This window comes from Excalfactoria chinensis, chromosome 2 (genome assembly GCF_039878825.1).
Source record: "Excalfactoria chinensis isolate bCotChi1 chromosome 2, bCotChi1.hap2, whole genome shotgun sequence".
NCBI lineage: Eukaryota > Metazoa > Chordata > Aves > Galliformes > Phasianidae > Excalfactoria > Excalfactoria chinensis.
The window spans coordinates 122,848,408-122,869,697 of NC_092826.1; the positions used below are offsets into that span (position 1 = coordinate 122,848,408).

At 39.4% G+C, this 21,290-nt stretch overlaps 1 protein-coding gene across 1 annotated transcript in view; it reads right to left on the minus strand.

The window, feature by feature from the left end:
* CUBN (cubilin) overlaps positions 1–21,290 on the minus strand; it is a 134,255-nt gene that overhangs the window by 10,773 nt on the left and 102,192 nt on the right. Inside the window, 7 exon segments of the mRNA XM_072328892.1 lie at positions 4,917–5,134; positions 6,035–6,164; positions 7,601–7,801; positions 13,762–13,911; positions 15,269–15,425; positions 17,607–17,794; positions 19,904–20,129. Coding sequence (XP_072184993.1) covers positions 4,917–5,134; positions 6,035–6,164; positions 7,601–7,801; positions 13,762–13,911; positions 15,269–15,425; positions 17,607–17,794; positions 19,904–20,129 — 1,270 coding nt within the window.

Below are 21,290 nucleotides of genomic sequence, written 5' to 3' on the forward strand. Positions count from 1 at the left end.
ACACCAGCTGTAACACCTCTGCCAACCACCGCTTCTTTTCCAAAGGCATGAGAAAAGGCACTGAATTCAGCAGCAGCATTCACATGCCACAGTCAAGGACACATTCTTCTATGATTTTTGTTGTTGTTATCGTTGGATGGAGAATAATTCCCAATGAGGCTGAGAGTCGGCTGCGCAGCTCTTTCCCACCTGCCAGGCAGTCACTGCTGCTGTCAGTGCAGGTCACTGGTGCCACTGGCAGCAGGTGCTGCTATTTACAGACATCAGTGCAAGAAATTCCCACTGCTGGTTCAAGAATTTAGGAATTCTAAAAGGAAAGGAAGCACAAAACAGCACATAACCCCTCCCCGTGCATCAGAATCACCCACCGACATTTTGTTTGGGTTGTTTTGGTTTGTTTTCTTTCTTTTCAGCAATTCTTAACAATTCAAATGAAAACAGTGAGAACTGCGCATGCTGAGCACTGATGGAAGTCTGCACCCAGGAACAGAATACAGAGTAAGCCAAGGTTTGGGGTTGCAAGACAGAAATGGATTCAGACCTATACTAAGCAAAATCTGTTGCTGATAAAATAGCTTAAAAATGCTGTGAAAAAACCCACTGAGTCTATTCTTTTAAAAGCACGCTTTAATTTCATTAGGCAAAAGCTTAAGGGTAAACCCATTAGTGTCAGACACTCAGTGTATTGTGTTCCAAACAGGAAACAAGTAATTTAATACACAGCTAATAGCATATAAGAAGGCAGACACCTCTGAGTACCTTATCAAGTAAGTTACAGAACAGTTGCCCAGGAAGAATCTTCTACAATACTCATGCTAGATCATTTGAGTTACCTATCAATATATTTTTCTAATACATGAAATGAGAAGATTTCTTTTTACGAATATTTGTCTTCTACGCTCTACTGGCTTGTGATTTTTTTTTCCTGTATAAAATAATGAACAGTCTGAAATGCTCATCTGAATGAAAAGGACTGAGGGATCCTTGAGAGAAACACTGGGCCAAAAGAAGACAATGAGACTACGAGCAGGCTGCCAGTCTCCCTTGCAGAGGATGGGGTATTTAAGGACTTCCCTTGCATTCCAGCAGCCTGATGGTTGCCAAGGAGTTTGGAGGCATTTACTTTGCCCTAGAGAATACAACACGAGTTTTCTCATTGTTGCCACCTTATTCTTCTTGCCTGTCTATACCCATCTGGTTTTCCTTGACTTGTGTTTAAATCACAAACTCTGACAGCAGACTGTTGCTTTATTCTGTCTGTGCAGGGTCTAGTGCAGTGGAATTGTGGCTGTTAGCTGGTAAGCTCCAAGGTAATGCAAACAAGTTGTGGCATTGGCATTAACGAAGTACAACATATTGCTTTTTCACTAAAATTAGATGTGAATTCCTCCTGTACACTCAAAAGAGATAGAACAGAAAAGGGGAGAGGAGGGATCTGACCACAGCTTTTAGTTGAACAGGATCTAGGGCTGCAGAGAAAAGGAAGGGAATCTTCCTAAGCCTCCCCACACCACCTTCCCCACCATTGCCAGCACTGTTTTCCTTCTGCCTGTTTGATGAAAGCTCAGGAAGAGCTCTGTGGCCCAACTCACTTATCTAACCACGTGAAATGTTGCTTCTTGCTAATTCTTGTGGCATCCTCAAGCAACCTTAGTTAGCAGACCTGCCTTTCAGAAACCTCTTATACCCTTCTCTGATGGTTTAGAATGTGATATATTTTTTTGTTACTGACACAACGGGGCTATGTACAAAAGTACGGAGGGCTGCCAAGATGAAATGATGTGCTGTTAATAGGGCCACCAATACAATCCCTGAAAGAGGTTGCTGATTCTTTAAATTAAAAACAAGACAAAGACCTACACAGAGTCTTAGAATTCTTTGCCTTGATATCATACGCCTTCAAGGGATCACAAAGTGAGGTGATAGGGTCACCCCACTGCTGGATGGGAATAGGCAGAAGCTCTATTTATCACCAAAGCACAAATTCACAGCAGGCACGGCTGAGGTGTGTGCAGGCTCTGTCCCTGCCAGCTAGGGTCAGCTGAGAAGATCAGGTCTCCCCTTAGAGCTGTAGGGATAATCAGGAGACCTTTGGTTGAGTCACAGGCTCAGTGCATGCAGACCTCACTTTTAGGGAAGAGATTTTAGCTCTTCTTACTTCACAGAGACATCTCAAGTAACCAAATGCCTTAAGCTGGTATTGATTTATCTCTTCTTATCCTTTTATTGATTGCCTGGAGGAGCACACACTCACTGTGGAAAGGAAGCATAATTCTCATTTTACAGACTGCAAACAAAGGCAGCAAAAAGGTCAGTAAGGTGAGTCTTTCCACAGTTATAACACTTAGAGCAGGGGCTGAGATGCTCCAGTCAGCCCCAGTTCACCAGCTCAGCTTGAGAGCACATCTGGCTTGCTGGCTGTGAAATGCGCATTCAGCAATATATTACAGAGCACATGGAGTAGCACGGTGAAAGCAGATTTCTAAGAAAAGACACTTGACAGAAAAGGAGACATATTTCTGCATTGCCAAATTAATACAATTTCATTCTTTCTGTTAGATTCCCTTTTCTGACTATCAGGGGACCTTCAATATTCTAATGGTTGTGCGATCAGCAGTACAAAAAAGATTTGCTTTAATTAAAGCAGAGAATGTTTTCAAAAGCATACTTCAGGTTTAACTCCTTGAATGCCTTGTTACTATAGATCTTGTTAGACTTCTTTGAGTTTCCTATTTCATCTTCTGTCTTTCTCCCTCTCCAATGACTATAAGAATGCCTCCTTAGTCTTGAAATTTGCAAGAGACGAACAATGCTTAGCGCTGGATTTTGGATGTATCCTTGACAGAAGCCTCATCAGGGAAGAAACTGGAAGACCTTGTGAGGAAGGGAAATTGCTTGTCTTGTTACAAATTAGTTTACTGTTTCTGCTTGCTTCTTTCCAATGCATAATCAGGGTCACTCACAACACTAAGCAGAGTACAATAATTACGTTATCCTGTTGTGCTTCCCTAGGGTAACTACAGAATATTGTGCTCGTTATTTTGGTTTTATTTGCTTTCATTTGAAACAGAATCTCAGACCTCATAGTACAAAGATGTGTCACAAATTTTCCTGGATCTATATCCCAGACAAATCAAACAGCAAAAGTTTGTAGGACTGTGACTCATTTTTTCCTATTATAACATACTTTTCTACTTCTTGGCCATCCCACACTAGCATGGGTCTGTCAGAATCTTTCCTAAAGGCTGTGTGGTTTAGTTTGTGTGGCTTGCTTCCCATAGAGGAGAAAGAAGACCTACCATTAAGTATCTCACCACTACAGGCACTTCGTCACACAACCCACATCTTCAAATGGCCATTTTTTCCAGCCTGCAAATCTATTGCTCCTGAGTAAGTCTGGCAACCTCCCTTTCCTTGAGAGCCAGCAAAAATGTCCCTCTGAAAACTAGACTGCTAGGTGTCAAAATGTATTCCCAAAAACCTTCTCCTTGCTTAGGGAAATAATCAGACACGATGTTGACTGGGAGAGCCTGGCTTGTGTTCTGTTGTGTGCTTAAGTAGAATTTCTGGAAAGTTATACAAATAAATCTAAATTCAGTGGCTAAAATAACTGACTATTTGCCAACAGGAAGAGCAAGAGCCTGGGGAGTTCCTGATGATTTCACTCTGGAAGCACAAACCCAGGCTGTGGAGGCTTTCTGACAATGGATGCCTGACGGTTTAAAGGCAACAACACATGAAACAACATTATGTTACTGAAAATAAAAGTCCGTAAGTCTGGTCTTAAGGATTATTGTAGCAACTATTGCGAGATATGCAAAAGAAGAGTTAATTATAGGAATGACCATGCGGTTCTGTGGGAATATTTTTTTTGGCAAAGACTATAGATCCAGTTATTTTTCTTATCTGTACATACTTTCTCAGACTGTATGAAATGAGAAAGTCGCTGGCTAGGGGCTGGGAGGGGATTCAATGACTCAGCAGAAGACTATGTTTGTCCTGCCACAAAGGCCTTTCATTATGAACTGTCCAAGAGCCAGCTTTCTAAACCAGACAATTACTTCTTTCTAATCACAAATACATTGAGTTAATTACAGAAGAAACCAGAAGTGATGAAATGACATCAATTTACTTGTAATAATCATTCGTTGCTTATCATCCTTAAGCAATTCAGATGTTTTAAGAAGGCAAAAAAAAAAAAAAAAAAAATCCTTTTAAAATTCGACCTTGAAAATAGACCACTGAGCTTAAACATTTGTATAGGGAATTAATCAACCACAACAGAATCACAGAATCACAGGGGACCTCAAGAGATTATTGAGCCCAACCCCCTCTGCAAAAGCCAGTACCCTATAATAGGTCGCACAGGTAGGCATCCAGCCTTTGACTCATGTCCACCAAAACATTCAGCATCCAGTGCCTCCTCGTTATGATCCCATTCATGTGGGGGTCAGCTATTAATCCACCAAGTCAGCTGAGATAAGCACAGTGGTGCATGGGGAAAACCCTAATTTTAACCGATCTTAACAGTTTTGATATTAAAAAATGTATGAGGTGAACTGCAAGGAAATAGAAATAACAAACAGGTTTAGGGCGTCATCAGCCTTTCAATACTGAAAAATGAGAGTGGTCAGGCACTGCCAGATTTGCAGACTTCGGGTGCTGCTCAAGAAATGCTTGTGCCCTCAAAGAGACAGGAAAAGGTTAACAGAGAGTAAAAGGAATCAGTTCAGAAACAGGGATGGAATGCAGAATCCTATAATCTTAGTATTGCTTAGTTAATTCAATTTTGACAAGCTTAAAAGCATTTTTCTGCTTCCAGTACCATTCAGTGAGTGAGACCATAAACAGCCCTTCACCAAAGGAAGCCACTTACCTGCAGATTGCTGGGGGTCTGAGTCTGATAACATCCTTACCTAAAGTCTCCCTGAATGATGCTTTCCATCCTCTGTCTGATCCAGAGAAGTCCGTATTAAATACCAGGAACAATTGGTTACTGGAGCTTTTAATACGTGGAGGCAGTTCTGATCCACAGAATTTCCCAAGGAGAGGAGCATAGGTGTCTGAGCCATCGTATACAGCCACATAATCTTTGTAGCAGGAGGGAGATATTTCAAGCTGGAAGGCGTTGAATCTATAAAATACACTTGGAGCATTAGATAGGACATTTTCATTTCTAATCCTGTTCTGTGTGTTTTTAGGGCTTGAGGAGAAGCATAAGTAACGGCAACAACCAAAGCCAGACATAAACAGATACCACGAGGTAATTTATTCAGAAAATAGAAAAAAAGAAAAAAGCAATCAGAGTGATTACCTGCATGGCAAAACACCTCCAAATAAATAGTGGCCCTCACCCACTGAGTCCCTTGTAATACAAACACACTTCAGCTTTCTGTGAAGGAGCAGGTGTAAACGTGCCCTCTCTCACTTCTGCAAATTGCTTACCCTGCAATTTCATTGAGTATGTGAGGAACACATGAAGTGAAGGCTGATTGCCTGGGTCTACCACTTAGCAGGGAAATTACCTCCTAACGCACAGTCAGCATAGATCTGACAGAAGAATGTACCTATCCTATAATTTTTTAACGTCAACAATTTGTGGCATCCCTCTGTCCTTTCTAGGCAGGACAGCACACACTCAGGAGTACACTCTTTTGGGCTGGATGTCTTTACTTAGGCAAAAATGGGGGCACTGGCCTCCTAATAGAATTGAATTTTTTCTGACATTGACTCACAGCAGGTTTGTAACTCCCAAAGGCTGGCAGAATGTAACTAAGTGAGCTGTATTTTTACAATTTCTTTGTCCTCTTGTCAGCCAAAGTGAGAAGCTACAATTATGGTGATGTTCTGTATATCAGTTACAGAGAAAGGTGTGAGGGATTCTGATAAAAGGTGACTTCAGTAGCCAGTTCTCATCTTAGTTTTCCCCTTAGAAGTGGAAAGACAGAGGGAAAATTGCCAATGATTACTGTTTTTAATTGAAATCAGACACCACCCTGTCACCTTAATGACAAGCTGAACTGCGATTACGTACTTGAGGACCACTACTTTTCCACTCCCAACTTTGATGTAGTATGAACAGTTCATGTTGTTGTGATAATCAAAAACTGAATGGGCCGGACTGCTGATAACTCCAACAGAGCCAATGAAAGTGCCACCACAAGCTGTAGGGGAAACAGAAAGGAGCGATCAATGTCTGAATCCCAGCTGGGTCCCAAATCTCATAGTTCCAGGTGTCACTATCCCTGGAGACATCCCTGCTTTGCCTGTGCTGGGGCTCACAGCGGAGAGGGATGGCTGTGGCTCAGAGCACATGGGACTGTAGCTGGGAGTGGAGGGCACTGCTTGGCTGCTCAGGGGCTCACACCATGGATGCTAATGAGGCCAGGATGTGGGCTAATGTTTGTTCCCAGCTTCAGTGCTCGAGGGAACAAAACTGTTATAAAACCAATTGTAATCTCCATTGTTAGCCTCAGCCTTTATTTTATAATCTTAACTTGGGGGGGGGGGGGAAAGCTTCTGTGTTGATGAATAGCTCAAAGCCACACACACACATACAGTTCTTCATGTTTCAAAGGACATGCCTTTGCCTAGGCCACCACTTTCTCAAAGGCAGCCCCTCACAGGACTGATGAATGCAGTCCTCAGCTGCACACGCCTGGCATCCTGGCACACTGGCTGATAAAGGACAGCGGCCAGGAGGATAAAGAATCAGTATTATTCCACATCAGAGGGGAGAAGCCTTTCCCTTTTTTTTTTTTCTTTTTTATTTGTTTCCAGCAAACAATACAACCAGAGGGCAGAGGAATGTTAATTGCTAGAATCTGCTTTGTATACAGCAACATGCTTATAAGGCTGCAGTCATATTTCTCAAATGCCAGAAGTCACAAGTCAGATAGCAGCAATTAACTTGAGTGCGTTATGAAGGCCTTTTCCATGAATAACTGCACATTGTCATCTTTCAGTGCCATTCTCTCTTTCTTAGCTGTATCAGGCCATTCATTTTCTGCAACGTATTTAACCTAATGCTTCTTGTCGAGGCTTTAGACATGAGGAATATATTAGGGGAAATACCAAAGCTAAGAGCTCATCCTTTTCTATGCAGTTAGAAAATGAAATAACCTTCAAAAATCAAACTAGAGTCTCTGGAAATTAAACCTACAAAATACTACAATTGGTTTTGAAAATAAATTTAATCTCTTGTGAAATTTATATTCCTACAGATCTAAATACTAAACTAGTTGAAAAATTCTTTTTCTAATACACATTTCCTCTTTATTAAAAAAAAAAAAAAAAAAAAAAGGAGATCACACGTGAAAGAGAAAAGGGTCTGGTGAAAAACTTTCTTACATAAGAAAAATAGATCTAGACCCTGACTTCTGTTTATATTGATAACTGGCACTGCAAGATGATCATCAACTGGGGCACACAGCTGGTTCCACTTAACAATCCTTTTCTGGATCCTGCACTGTATAATGTAGTTATAGTAAAAACCTGCCTCCTGTATGTAAAAGACTGGATGATGGTATTTCCAAAGTGAGACACAGCATTTTCTACACTGAACCATCATTCAGCCTAAGAACAGGAAGTGGGCACTTACCAATTGTTCTATATCTTGCCTGGAACCCAAAGCCTGTGATGTGCGAGTCGGTGTAGAAGTTGAGCAGCATAGGCCCAAAGACACTGACAGGTTCGGGGACCTCACTTCCACAGAGCGTGATGACAGGGTGTGCGGTAACCCTGGTGCCCCTGAAGATGCTGACTCCATCATAAAGACAGATTCTGCTCAAGAGCACTGGAGCTACATGGACACACAACACAAAAGTATTAGCATATTTTCCTTGAGGTTTATTGATCTGCAAGTACATAGACCTTGCACAGGAGAAGAATTACATTTTTTATTACTTTCCATTCCAAGATCTCATTTTCTTGCTGAGAAAGTGAATGTCAATTTTTAAGATGCAGAAAAACTGAAGGACAAAAAGGCAAAGAGACCTCATAGATATAAAATATCAGATTGGTCTCATCCAGCACATCATATCATCTGGACAAGGCTCCAAACCCTTTTAGCTCTTGGGAGTTCCCACAGGAACATCCCCAAAGACAACTAAGCTGTGTAAGGGCTGTGAGTTTGGGGAGGAACCTGCCGAGCACCAGCCACTCACGCCTTGGGAGCTCAGGGTCACATCACCACCTCTCTGTTGTTTGGAAGCCATGGGCACGGGCAGGAGCTGGTGGTACCCAACGATTATGGGATGTATGGTGTGACCTGGAGAAACCGGTTATCATGGGAGCAAAGAAAGAGCCACATGAGTTATGTAAGGAAGCTGGATTAGTGCTATTAGTGAGACACACAGAGTGTCTACTGAAAATAAAAGTCCATCAGTTAGTAAGTTTATACAACAACGGGGTGCTTTATTACTTTTTTTCTTCATTGTCTGTGAGAATAACAGAATGTTGTATCACATGCTTACTGAAGTTGTGATATTTTGTGATCTATTAGCAGCAATGGGACGGATACTTTAATTGCTAAGGATCAACTGGAAATTAACTAAGTTTAACAGGAGATGCTGGGCCTACTGTTGCAGAAGAGTGATTCCTGCAGATTTTCCAGCCAAAACACACTGCTTCCAAGTGTGGTGGAAAACAGGATGGCTTGTATTGAACAGGATGATAAACAGGAATGGAGGGATCAGGGTTCATTCCGATTCACACAAATGACAGAGAGGGCAGTGTGATACGTTTTAGATCCTCTCTGGAGATTTAACTTTAAAATCTCTTCTGCTCTCAAGGAAGATGATGTATACTAATGTGCTTTACAATTATGCCGGAAGTGAAATATGGCACTAATCTGACTCTGAGTTACTAAGGTGGAAACAACTAGCTGCATTACATAACTGATTACATTGTTAAATAAAAGGTAAAAACATTCTTCATATCCCACTCTATTATTAAAGGGCTTGAAAATGTGATATAATTTTTAAAAAACATAATTTTTAAATGTGAAGAAATAGAAAAAATGAAGTTGAGACAACTGCAATCTAAGAATGGGAAACTTTGAGAAAGCAACTCAGACCTCCTTCTGAAAACACTTTGCAGAAGGTAATGAAGGATAAACATTCTTTCAGCAAAGCAAAGGTCTACAACATCCATCGCAAGCTGCTTTGGAGTTTTTGAACTGGAAAGACTAAGATGGTTGACACAGGGCTCAGGGCAAAAGGCTTGATTTCAGGACTTGAATTGGCCAATATCACTTATGACCTGTGACTCCTGGTAGTATTGATAATTATTTAATCTCTATCTCATTTTCTTTATTTGCTTATTTTTTTTATTTGCACATTTTTTTCTTAATTTCTCACTATGCTGAAATGCTTTATTCAGTAAATAATCCTCAACCTCAGGTTCCTCTGTCCTATCTCTTCATGTCATACTTCCAGCCTCTAAACATACCCAGCACATCATCAGCAATTCTTCTCTTGAGTTCATTTCCTCTAATTCTATCTTAGATCTTTTCTAGAGCAATTTCTGTCCTCCCTTGCACTACAATGGAACTGTTTCCACGAGTCTCCAGAGATCTTTTCTTAGCCAGATGTCAGACCCACATCCTTTTTGAGATGACAGGCATTTTTCACATAGCTGGCTCTGCTCTTCTTCATAAAAGCTTTCCTGCTAAGAGCCTTTGCGCATCCTTCTGGCATGACTGTATTCCACTCTTCTGATACATCTGCGAGAATTCAATAAGACATCTCCTCTATCAAGACATACTCCTCTACCATACCGTGCTCATACCATATCTCCACATTAGCTTTGTATAATTACATTTCCAAGGGCAGATGCAACTCCTGTTTCTATGCTGATGACTACATAGGTCTACTTCCCTCCTTCAGGCCTCTTTCTGCTCAGACTAAAATCTTATTTCTGTCTCTGAACAAAATCATTGAGTGGGAAAGCTTTTTTCCCCCCCTAGTCTTCCCTCACATCCTCTTTCTGGACCAGTCAGGTCTGCATCACTGATTTGGATCTCTCTTGGTTACTTGTCTAGTTATTTAAATTAATAAATGTAAGTTACTTTCCTAGTTATTATCTTTATACACACTTGTTCCTATCCTTCTGCATAGCTCTAACTCTCACCAAGAAATAGTAATTTTCAATCATGGTTACTGTGCATTCGTTTGCTAGCCTTGACAAAATTTCTTCTAAATACTACTGCAAAGATCAGTTACTTGGTATGAGGTGGATATGTTCCTTTCTCTAAATTTCTGTTCTTACTTGCTTTTGAGGCCTTTTGCTGTCAACCTCTCCTCTATTTGTCATCTCTTGGTACATCACAGCACTGATAGGTGCTGGTTTCCAAAGGTCACATGATAAATGATTCAGTTATTCTTACTTTTTGAAATATAGCTTTGTGTTCTCTCTATTTAGCAGGAATTTATCAGTAAAAACCTCTGACCAGTGTCACTGTACTCCATAAAATAATCTATTTGATGGGTTACCAGCACAGAAACCTTGACTGCATGTAGGCCCCTACTTGTTTTTTAAATCACTGATAGCAATGTCTTCTTCCAGTCTTTCTGACTACAGTCATAAATTCTGCTTCATTTCACACTGAGACAGGATATACCCCCCTTTGTTTAATATCCACAAAGCTTAAAATAATGAGGTCTTGACTAACAACTGTAGCACCTGGGATTTATGGTAATGCAAATACTATTGTAATGCAAATACTATTTAATGATGTAGGAGAAACATTACGCGGGTATATACTTCAGTGCAATATGTTATACCCTCTTTCAAAATATATATATACCCTCTTTGAAAGAGATACCCTCTTTCAAAATAATCTATTGCAAAATGTCTATTTTCTGAAATATCTGGTAACAACTGAGAAAGCAGATAGAGAAGACTGCAATGAAGCTGTGACCCATTCTCAGACTGCAAGATTACAGCTGCTTGTCAAAAAAAAAGGGAGGGGAATAATAGGTTATTAAAGCATTTTTCATGTTGACATGGTAACAACAGAATGCAGTTGTACTGTGAGGACATTGTATAAATATGACAGAATTCTAAAAGCAGGAGGCCCATATCCATTTCTAATTTTCCAACACTTGGAACTCATATTGGATGTTTTAACAGAGAGAGAACCACAGTCATTTAATAATATACTACCTGTACTGAAGCTGATTTTGTAGGGAAGATCATCTGAATAAAGATGATGAACAGTAGAAGGATGTGATTAATTATTTCCTAGACACAAGTAAATATAGATAAGATTTCATAGCTAATTCTAATACATGAGGTTTAAGTAGACTTTTGATCCAAGGATTAAGGACAGATTTAGGATTACTATCACTGTTGCATTTTCAGGCTGCAAGGAAATCAAAGAGTCAAACTCATTTCAAAGGGTTAATCTTGCTTATGTTTTGATGAATAAATCTTAAATGTCTTGTGTGAGCTACTCTCTACAGCTGCCTATAATGGTCAATGGGTTAAGAGAGGCATTCAGAAGGGAATTCAGTTCACCTGTACAACATATTTGTCCTTGAGTTCAAAGCATCATTTCTTGCACTTCACTATAGAAGATAAGTCTAGGTGATAAATCTAAACTAGCTGCCTATTTTCAAAATATCAAGGTTAGAAAAAAATATATTTCCTGTCTACCAAAAGTAGGCAATTTAGATCATATTTGGACCACAAAAATCAGCAAATGCAGTTTTTTCCAGTTCTCTTTTATTCTGAGTTGTTACTCGCTACATTTAGCACTTAATATATATTTAAGTACATGCATCTCACATTCATTAGGTACCTGTCTTAGTATCACTGCTGTAGGTTAGTGGCCTCATTTACAGTAATTCTTTTTAATGAGGATAGGCCTCTCATTTTAACTGAAAACATAGCCACTATACAGCAGAAATCTGTGACTAACCCATGAAGTTATTCAATGTGTCACTGCACTATGGCCAATTACCTCCTGCCTTCTAATTGTCCGAAACAATATCTCAACCAGTTAAGTCAATGAGATACGTATGCCTTACAGGCATTATTTTAGATACTCCATTTCATTACTAAACAACCATGAAAAAAAAAACAACATAAGAACAACCAATTGGATGTCTTATCAGAGGTCAAATAGGTAGTAAATTATAACAATTGGAAATGGAACTAAACTTTAATAACCCAATACAGAACATCTGTGCTAGTACAGCAGAAATTTTAAATGCCACACTCAGCAAAAATCTCAGCAGGTGCAGTGATTCCATACATACAGAATAACTGGAAATGGTTTTAACAAACACTGCTAAATGTTGTCCTGACTTTGTGAAAGAACCGAGGGAGTTCATGCTGAAAACCCTGAGGCACATGCTAAGCAGATTCAGTAGGACTGCTGGATACACATTCACTTCTGCATGATAGTTTGCAAGACGGTGGCTTCAATATTCTTTCCCATTTAAACCCACGCAATTTCTCTTTGCTTAAAAGATTCTGAAGATTAATAAGCAACACATAATGACACTGGAAAGTGTCATACTTCCTCTGTTATAACCAGCTGCCCTTTAGCCGATAACCAAAGTTCTTTCCTTTCATGTGACTTGAGACTTTTATTTTATGTGGCCTAAGGAAGCTTACAACAATAGAAGGTCAAATTGCTCCACAAGAAATAGAGTATCTTTAGTACTTTTTAGGTCCAAGCCACTTTCAAGCCCCTGCCATGAGCAGAGCTGCCACCCACCAGCTCAGGCTCCCCAGGGCCCCATCCCAGGCCTTGATGGAGCAGCAGCGCCAAGTGCCTCATCACTGAGTAAAGAATTTCCTCCTAACATTTAACCCAAATCTTCCCGCTTTTAGTTTAGAACCATTCCCCCTTCCCCTATCACTATCTGCCTATGTAAAAAGTCAGTCTTCCTTTTGCTTATAACCTCCCTGTAAGTACTGAAAGATTGCAGTGAGGTCCCTCCTGAAGTTTCGAATTAGCTTTGAACTAAAAACAATTTGACAACTTAAAAATAAAATTAAATAAACTTATTTCTTAACTGTGTGGTTTGGTCTGGAGAAAAAGATATGCATCTCAGTTCAGTAACAAGTTACACAAAATTTTCTCTGCCATCTGAATAGTTTGGACATACTCCATATTTTCATGACATTTCCATCCATGAAAACCTATTCTTATCAAAGTTTGGAACGTCTGACCACTCACACCAGTAAGGCCAGATATTATATCTAATATTTCTTGTCTAAACAGTACCAGACATGAAAAATCTCAAGATGGACTTTTGTTCATGGTCAAGTATAGGGTAACAACTTTTACAGCATTTCAGTTACTGCAGTCTTTCACTTAATTTCACTTTTATATGTTCTTACATCCTTGTATAAGATTCAGGTGTATTTATATAAACTTTATCAGTTAGGAAGACAGAAACACTGGAGAGCAAAACAGCTGGACAAAGATCAACAAGATGATAAAATGAGTGGTAAAAAAAAAAAGACAGGAACGAACATGCAAATTGTTCACAGTCCCTCATGTGCTCCAACCACCGGGCAAATTCCCAGCTTCAGTGTTGTAAAATATACCTGAGCTCTGTCTTCACTCTTCTTCAATGACACAAAACAGAAACCATGCAAACTCTCTCTGTAAATGTTCGTCTATAAATAGTTTTCAGAATGGAAATTAAACCATCAACCATTTTTCATGGTAAAGGACTTGAATGTTTTCAAGTAAGAAGTTACACTTCATGGAACATGCACACATAGCAAAGAACCAATTACCTTCTAAGTGGAACGTCTCAAACTCTAGGATTACCAGTGACTGTGGCCCCCGATCTATGATATAACTGCAGTTCAAGTTATTGTCATACTGACTAGGGTAGTTAGGAGAGATAATGCGACCTGCAGGACTGGTAAAATTTATTCCGCATCCTGCAAACAGAAATAAATAAGGCATAGTTAAAACTCTGGGTGATAATATCATTTCAGTTTTTCAGAAGCAAAACCAAGAACATATAGAACCTCATATAGGACCTCAACACTCCTTAAGAGGCTGATCAAAAAGCCAGGGAGTCATATAGACCATGATGGGAAAAGGTCTTATACAAGCAAACAGAAGTGTTTTGGGGAATCAGGGCCTTCCTGCCTACAGCCTGCCATAGTTTATTGGCAGCTTGTGGATAAGACCAGGCTGCAGCCCTCCCATTCAGTGACCATAAAACAGCACTGCTGCTCTAAAGGGCACAGAACTTGCACATTTCAAAGTCCCTTTGTACAAACAAGAGTGGCTGAATTGTCTGGGGTGGCTACTGGGGCACATCAGCAATATAGCTTCTTTTGAAACTGCCTGTGTTAGCCCAAGTGGTTGCATCCATGCTTCGTGTCTGACAGACAGGGGGATCCAGCCTGCAGTAGGGCCAGCTCTGGGTGGTTTGCAGGCAACAGAGGTTTGCTACTCAGAACTTCTCAAGCACACAGAACTGTTTATTTTCATGGAGCTCAGTCTGATCAAAATGATTTTGGAATATCACTAGGGGCTCCTCTTTATTTTAAGCTTGTAGCTTTGTTTTATTAAGTTTTTTTACTATTATCATCGCTATTTATATTAAGCCTGTAGCTACAGGCTTAAAAAAAAAGAACAGTGTGCAGCAAAATGCTGGTATAAGATTAGAAACAGGCTTGTGAAGTCTCATTTTCTCCATTAAGAGTCTGCACTTCCCCATTAGTTGATACTGACAACATTAGCTCAGACATTGCAAAAAGAAAAGCCATTTCATTTCAGAATTATTTATGCTTCAACAGTGTCTTCTTTCAAGCACTTAATTTCTCACTGTTCTAATCTGAATCCAGTGAAAGTGGTTCCCTTTGGCAGCATCCTACAAAAAAGCCGCAAACAATTGATGGTGATTGAGTACTACCTTCTACACTGCCAGTGAGTTTGGCCCCCAGGAAACACATTTGCTGAGGAAAAAAATAAATGAGAGGCCCATACAAGAACTGTCACTTTAACTATGTGAACTGCGAATATAACAAAGCAAAGCAAAAGCCAGCACAGATCTTGAGAAGTCATCTCTTCTGAGAACAGCTTACGTGAATGGCATGGGCCATTGGTGATGCTCCAAAACGGGAGCATACAGTGCTTCCATTGCATTTAGTAAGGGAGTTCTCGTGTTCAAAAGCTGGGTAGAAGCTTCTACATATCATTGGACTGAAGGCTGCCCTGATACACACACATAAACTAATCCAAAGTGGAAGTTTAGAGCAGCCATCTGGCTTAAATGCCACTTACTGCTTGTGAAAGATGCAGAGAAACCTTTCCCAGGAGCATCCTGAGACTGAAAAACTGTTGTTATGATATTGTTTGGAGCAATAACAGGGTCAGGAGCTGAAGTTCCACATCCTGTAGCTAACAAAGCTGCTTCTTCTTCACGATTTCCTTGCCATACCTGACAAGCCCAGAATAGAAGTAGTTCAGTGTTTTTGCAGTCCATATAGCAGGAATTACATACACAACTGTTCTTCCCACCGACTTAAGGTAGGATTCATCTCACACTAAAACTTAGATGCCTACATTGGAGCTAAACATCTTCATTCACTTAACAGTCAGCAAACACAAAAAGACTTAACCAAGGAGTGAATCACAGAAAAATTTTGGTTCCAGGCATTTCTGAAGGCATCTGAGGTCATCTGCTCCAATCCTTTACAAAGAGCACAGCAAATGTAGTTCATGTCCCGGGAACTGGAGAAAAACATGTTATGCACATCACCTATCACCGCGTTGTCTTGGCTAACTTACCTCCATATACTCCACCAGTGTGAATATCTGTATACACAATGTATTATTAAATGCAAAAAGTATATCATTCATAATAAAATTCACCAAAAACCTAGGGGTAATTTAGTAGCACTAATCTGGAAAATCTGGATTCTTAATATCCAGCCTTGATAATCAAAAATTCTTCCAGTTTTTGCTATGTTGCATTCTCTTGTTCAATGACTAGTATTAAATGACAGTTAATATCATTCACAAAAGTATAATAACGAAAAACATTCCTTTTCTAAAGTATTACTTTAATTGTATCATTAGCTCATTTGAGTTTGATCAAACCGTACATTCAAGAATCATACGCATGTTTAAAGAGTCATTTAAGTGACTCCATCATGTAATTATTTAAACATGTAGCTGAGTTTCGCACTTTAGGCACTAAATTTCAGCACAAATAAAATGAAACATAGGAATAAATATTTTAAGTTTCTTAGTGTTTAAATCATTTCCTGAATCAAGATGTTATTTGGCAAACATTCCTATAAGAGAAAAAAGCAACAAGGATTTACTGTAATAATTTATGTATTTACCAGTTTTTGATTGTATTTTAAACCAAAAACATAAGATAAATAAATAATTAATCAGTTTTTAATTAATGTATTTGAAATAAACCTGAGTGGATAAAGAACAGACATATAAAATTGTGCTTAGTCTAGGAAATCACCCTAGAAAGGGTTAGCCAAGGGTTAGTCTGTAAGTGTAGGTGTATGAATACATTCATCTGGCCAGGTGTTTGAGGGAATGGATGCTCAAAGGATTCATATAAATAAACCATAGCCAGTCAAGATTTCGCACAGTCACTATTGATTTTGGATTCCTCCTTTTTGGCTGCTCAGCCTAGAATGAACATGAGAAACTTACATCTGCTCAGCACTTCTTCACATTTAACTCAAATAACTTAAGGTGAACATCACCAAATTGTTCAGGTTTTTCTCTTAGGAGAATATCTCCAATTGACATGTTTTTTCCCATGTAATTTGGAACAGTTTAGTAATACAAATTTAAAGCGCTTTTACTAAGTAACATTAAGTATTTTATATTAGTTAAAATGTATTCTAATATATTACAATAATCAATCAGTAGCTAAATGCATTTTTCCACAGCCTTCAGAAATGAGTGCAAGTAAAGCTTCTAAGTTTCTAGATGTAAATCAGATGTAAAGCTGCTCAAGACTTCCTACATGTTGTCAAATAACGTTTGACCTTTATTGCAAGTGGGAGTTGTACTGCTGCAGAGAAAATGTGCACAGAAACACTGAACATAAGCCAAATGCCTGAGAAAAAAAAAGTGAAACTGTGAAAAATTCAAGGCATGTCCAGTCCCTTCTATTGCTCTGAAAACAAGTGGCTGTTGACTACCTATGAAAGATAAGAATGCTATCTTTGTAGTCTGAAATAAGAAAAAATAATGATTAGTAGGGTTTGAATGGCTCACAAGTTTTGTAGAAGCGTTGTGTCTCATTGCTGTTGTGTAACTCATTGGAATAATTCAAAAGGTCTTTTCATTTCACAAAATTTTCTCATAATTTCCTGGTTCTGAAGCCATGTGTACTTCTCTCATATTTGTCATTTCGGCAGCAGTATGGAAGGGAAGGGGACCCTTCCGGAGGTGGAGCCTCAAGTGCTGCCGAAATTAGAAAGACAGTTCTCAAAATGTATGGGAAATAGACTGCACTGGCACAAGGACTCCACCTTCAATTTCCTTTTTTTTTGTCTTGACATCTTAACCACAACGTGACTGTAAAACAAAACTCTGGAATCATGACTTCTTAAAGCGCTGGTCCGCCGAGAAATCATTTTACCTTCACAAAGCTGCTCTGGCAGCTTCCATCACTATATGGGATCTGGAAGTTATTGTGGAAGATCATCTCCAGGTGTTTGCTTTCATGCGTAATGATGGTCCACACGCATCTGGTGTTCATGGGAAAGTTTTGAGGCCAATGAGGAGATTTGATCATGCCGCTATCTGAATGAATGATCCCACCACATCCTAGAGAAATGAGAAACAAGCGAGAGAAATGTTAAAATATTTCCTGTTTGTGCTGCCTGAAAACTTTGAATGTCTGCTTGCTGCTGTGGCTGCAAGGCTGAGAGAGGAGAAACCCCAGTGCTCATCCAAACCCATCTTTTCCTTCATTTCTCCTCTCCCAGCCCTGCAGCATGGAGGTAACTTTATTCAAGAAGCTATCCCTTGTGTTTCACTTTATTTTCATTACAATTCACTCTCCTTGCCATTTTGTATCCTTTTGCTCTAGCCCATCCATGTGCCCCTGACAATGAGAAGTGAATATGTCTTACATAAAGAGTAAACACCAGAAATAAATTAATAAGGAATTCCTCCCAAGATTGCACAATTTCCCTTCTGCACACCAAGGCATGCATGTAATGACTGATAGCCATTCAGAGAAGTTCTCTGGGGAAAAAAACGCTCAATCTATGCTGATTCCTTATTTTTCTTATCCCATGTTACAGTAATATTCGAGTTCCCCACATGAATCTACTCAGGTTATATCCATTCACCCAGAGCAAAATACTGACGTCTCCTCCAGACCAGGCAGCCCTGTGCATCTCAGTAGGATTAGTGAGAGGGCTAAAATCCATGCCTTTAGAAATTGTTAACAGATTCGTTTATAAAAGGAAATAGCTGGCCATGTCTCTGCTGCATCTCATGCTCTTATACATAATAAGCTGGGTTAAAGTGAAATATACTTGTGGATACTCTGCCAAGAAGAATTTACTAGGGCTAAGTGTACAGTATAAGGAACCCATTATTATTTCATAGATCATGAAGGATGAATGAAGAGCAAAAAAAAAAAAAAAAAAAAAAAAAAAAAAAAAAAAAAAGTTTTATAACAGTCCTATTTTTCCTCAATTGACAATATATATATTAGATTTAAAAGGAAGATTTTACTATTATTTTACTGTGTTAGACAGTGGCAATTGTGTTTGGGATAGGAATATGAAGGCATGTTTTGCTCACGCATCCAGAATGCAAACCTAGAGTTTCTTGGCAGATGAATGAGAAGAAAATTGAGGAAAGGTAAGAAAGACTCTAAAAGAAAAAATAAATCTTCACAGAAAGAATGCTGAATATGCACATAGCACATGTACGCTGGTGTCTGTTGTATCAGTGAAAGCTGGCCTTCCTTGTGCATGAAATCCCAGTGACAACACTGAAAAGCATCAAAATCTGCTTAGTTGGTGTATACTCACACAAGCACAAACTACTGGTACATGTAAGAAAGCACTCCCTTTATCAGGCAGTCACTAATATTCAACTCAGGCATATTAACCGCCTGTGTGGACCATTAGATCGTTAACTGATGGAAAGCTAGTCAGCTGCAGCCAGTATTTCAGCTGAAGGTGATGGTGGAGAAAGCATTGTATGCTCTGTGGTGAGGCAGGAAGATGCCCTGAAATCTTCCCTGCCACCAATTGTCATATCTAGACTTGCAGTTAGTCACCGCCTGAAGGACAGCGTGCAGATGGTGAATCACCTTTTGTTATTTTTTATATGCAAAGAGATTATATTTTCAACAGATAGCTTCAAGAGGGGGAAGTTAGCCTCTTAAAACCTACCAATTTAGTCCTGCATGCACACCACCCTCAAAAGAGTAACAACATCTCCATTAAAGTTAGAAGTTTTAAGGCTGCTGAGTCATAAGTGCTCTTTAAGAATTTCTGCCTGCTCCTGTTTTGAAACTGACCTCTTTCCAGTTTTAAATGCTTAAAACAAATCAAACTGTGAAACAAATAATGTTTGAGAAACAAACGTCTCACAGTTGCTGACAAAAGATACCACTGCTGGAAGGATAATGAGCATGGGATCAATTTACAGGCATCAAGAAATTGCCAGTAGGAGGCTTTAAAAGTACATCTTTCCAAAATTGATTTTATTGTGTGAGATTAATAAACACTTAATACTATTTTAATGCTAGCTTCTCTCAGGAATGCTGAAGATGTTGACAGATATTTTGTTCTGTAACACAAGTGTAATTAAAGAGGAAGAATCCTGTTTCATTTTGCACTTGAAAAGTGCTGGGTAGATATGATATATTGCTGTGCTAGACCAAGAAAAAAACAGTAATTTTTCTCTTACCTAGAGATTCTGCTGTCCATGTTGCATAAAACCCACCTCCTTGAACTGAGTGGTCAGAGTTAAAGATAACCAGTAGCTTGTTGGAGCCTGACTGAATGATCCCAGGGGATGTGTTTCCGCAGTACCTTCCTATGACAGGAGACCCAGGAGAGCCACCATTCAGGATAGTAACAGAGTCCCACTTACAAAGTGAATGATTTTCAACAAGGAAGGCTGTAAAATTGAGCTGCAACAGACAAAAGCGAAGTTCAGAACTTAGCGCTGGTGGAGAGTTAAGCAATTCCAGTCAGGTCCTACAACCATCCAAGCACAACAGTTCTGGGGTATGCTCTGAGCCTGTCTTCCCCTTCATGCTTTCCTACAAGTTTTCCTTGGACTCTCACTGCTATAAGTAACAGCAGATACTTATCGTGAAAACTGGAATGAAAGAGAAACATAGGAGTTCAAAACAGGGAATATATTTGGATTTAGTCATACGTTTTAAGTTGAATACATCCTTCAGAACTGTCTCAAATATGTACAAATACTGAACTGCTCTTTGGCTCTCAAAGCTTCTGATTATGGGAGTATAAGTAGCTACGTAAGCTGAAAGATAAGGCTTTTTTTTCTCCTATTACTTTGAATCAAAACACTTAGCAGTTGCTAAAAATAATGCTAGTTGCTATTAAATCTGAGAGAAACAGTTGCATGGTTGGTTCCTATGGGTCTGAACTCATCACGTAATAAACTAGTCTGGGAAGGTAGCTGCTGCTGCTGTCTCACTCCCTCACTGATAACTATTTGCCCTTGGATTGATATGCACAGGAGGGATTTCCAGTTTAAAGGTATAGGTTGTCACTCTAGTAGATTCCTGATTTGTTGACATTGCAATACTGAGGTACACTAATGACTGTCTGGCCAATAAGGGCTGTGTTTTTTCCTGTACCACTTCCAGAATTAGAATCTTTGTGATGAAAATGTTTAGCAAATACATATCTTGAGCTGTTCTGCAAAGGATCACTCAAATAGTTCAGCCAGTGAAGTCTAACACTGCTTTGAAGGTACTTAAATTGGTGTCCCAGCAGTGTGGCCGAAGGATCTAGCACCTCAGGAGGCTATTGATAGTTATTAGGATACTAGGGTACATCATTGGTGTAAACTGTACCAGGACACATATTATCTTCTAACTAGCTATTAACACGCAGAACTAACTTTCCAGTTTTTTCTAACTTTTCTGCAGAAGTGCAAAAGCACATCTATTCTCATGACAGTGAGCATATCCATGAACATCTAACAATAGGAGTTACTTTCCTACAGATAGATAGACACTGTTTTGAAGGAGAAATCAGTGTAACGGCTTTGAGGTCAAGATAGATATGGATCTATTTTCCAGAAAGCACCATCTAAG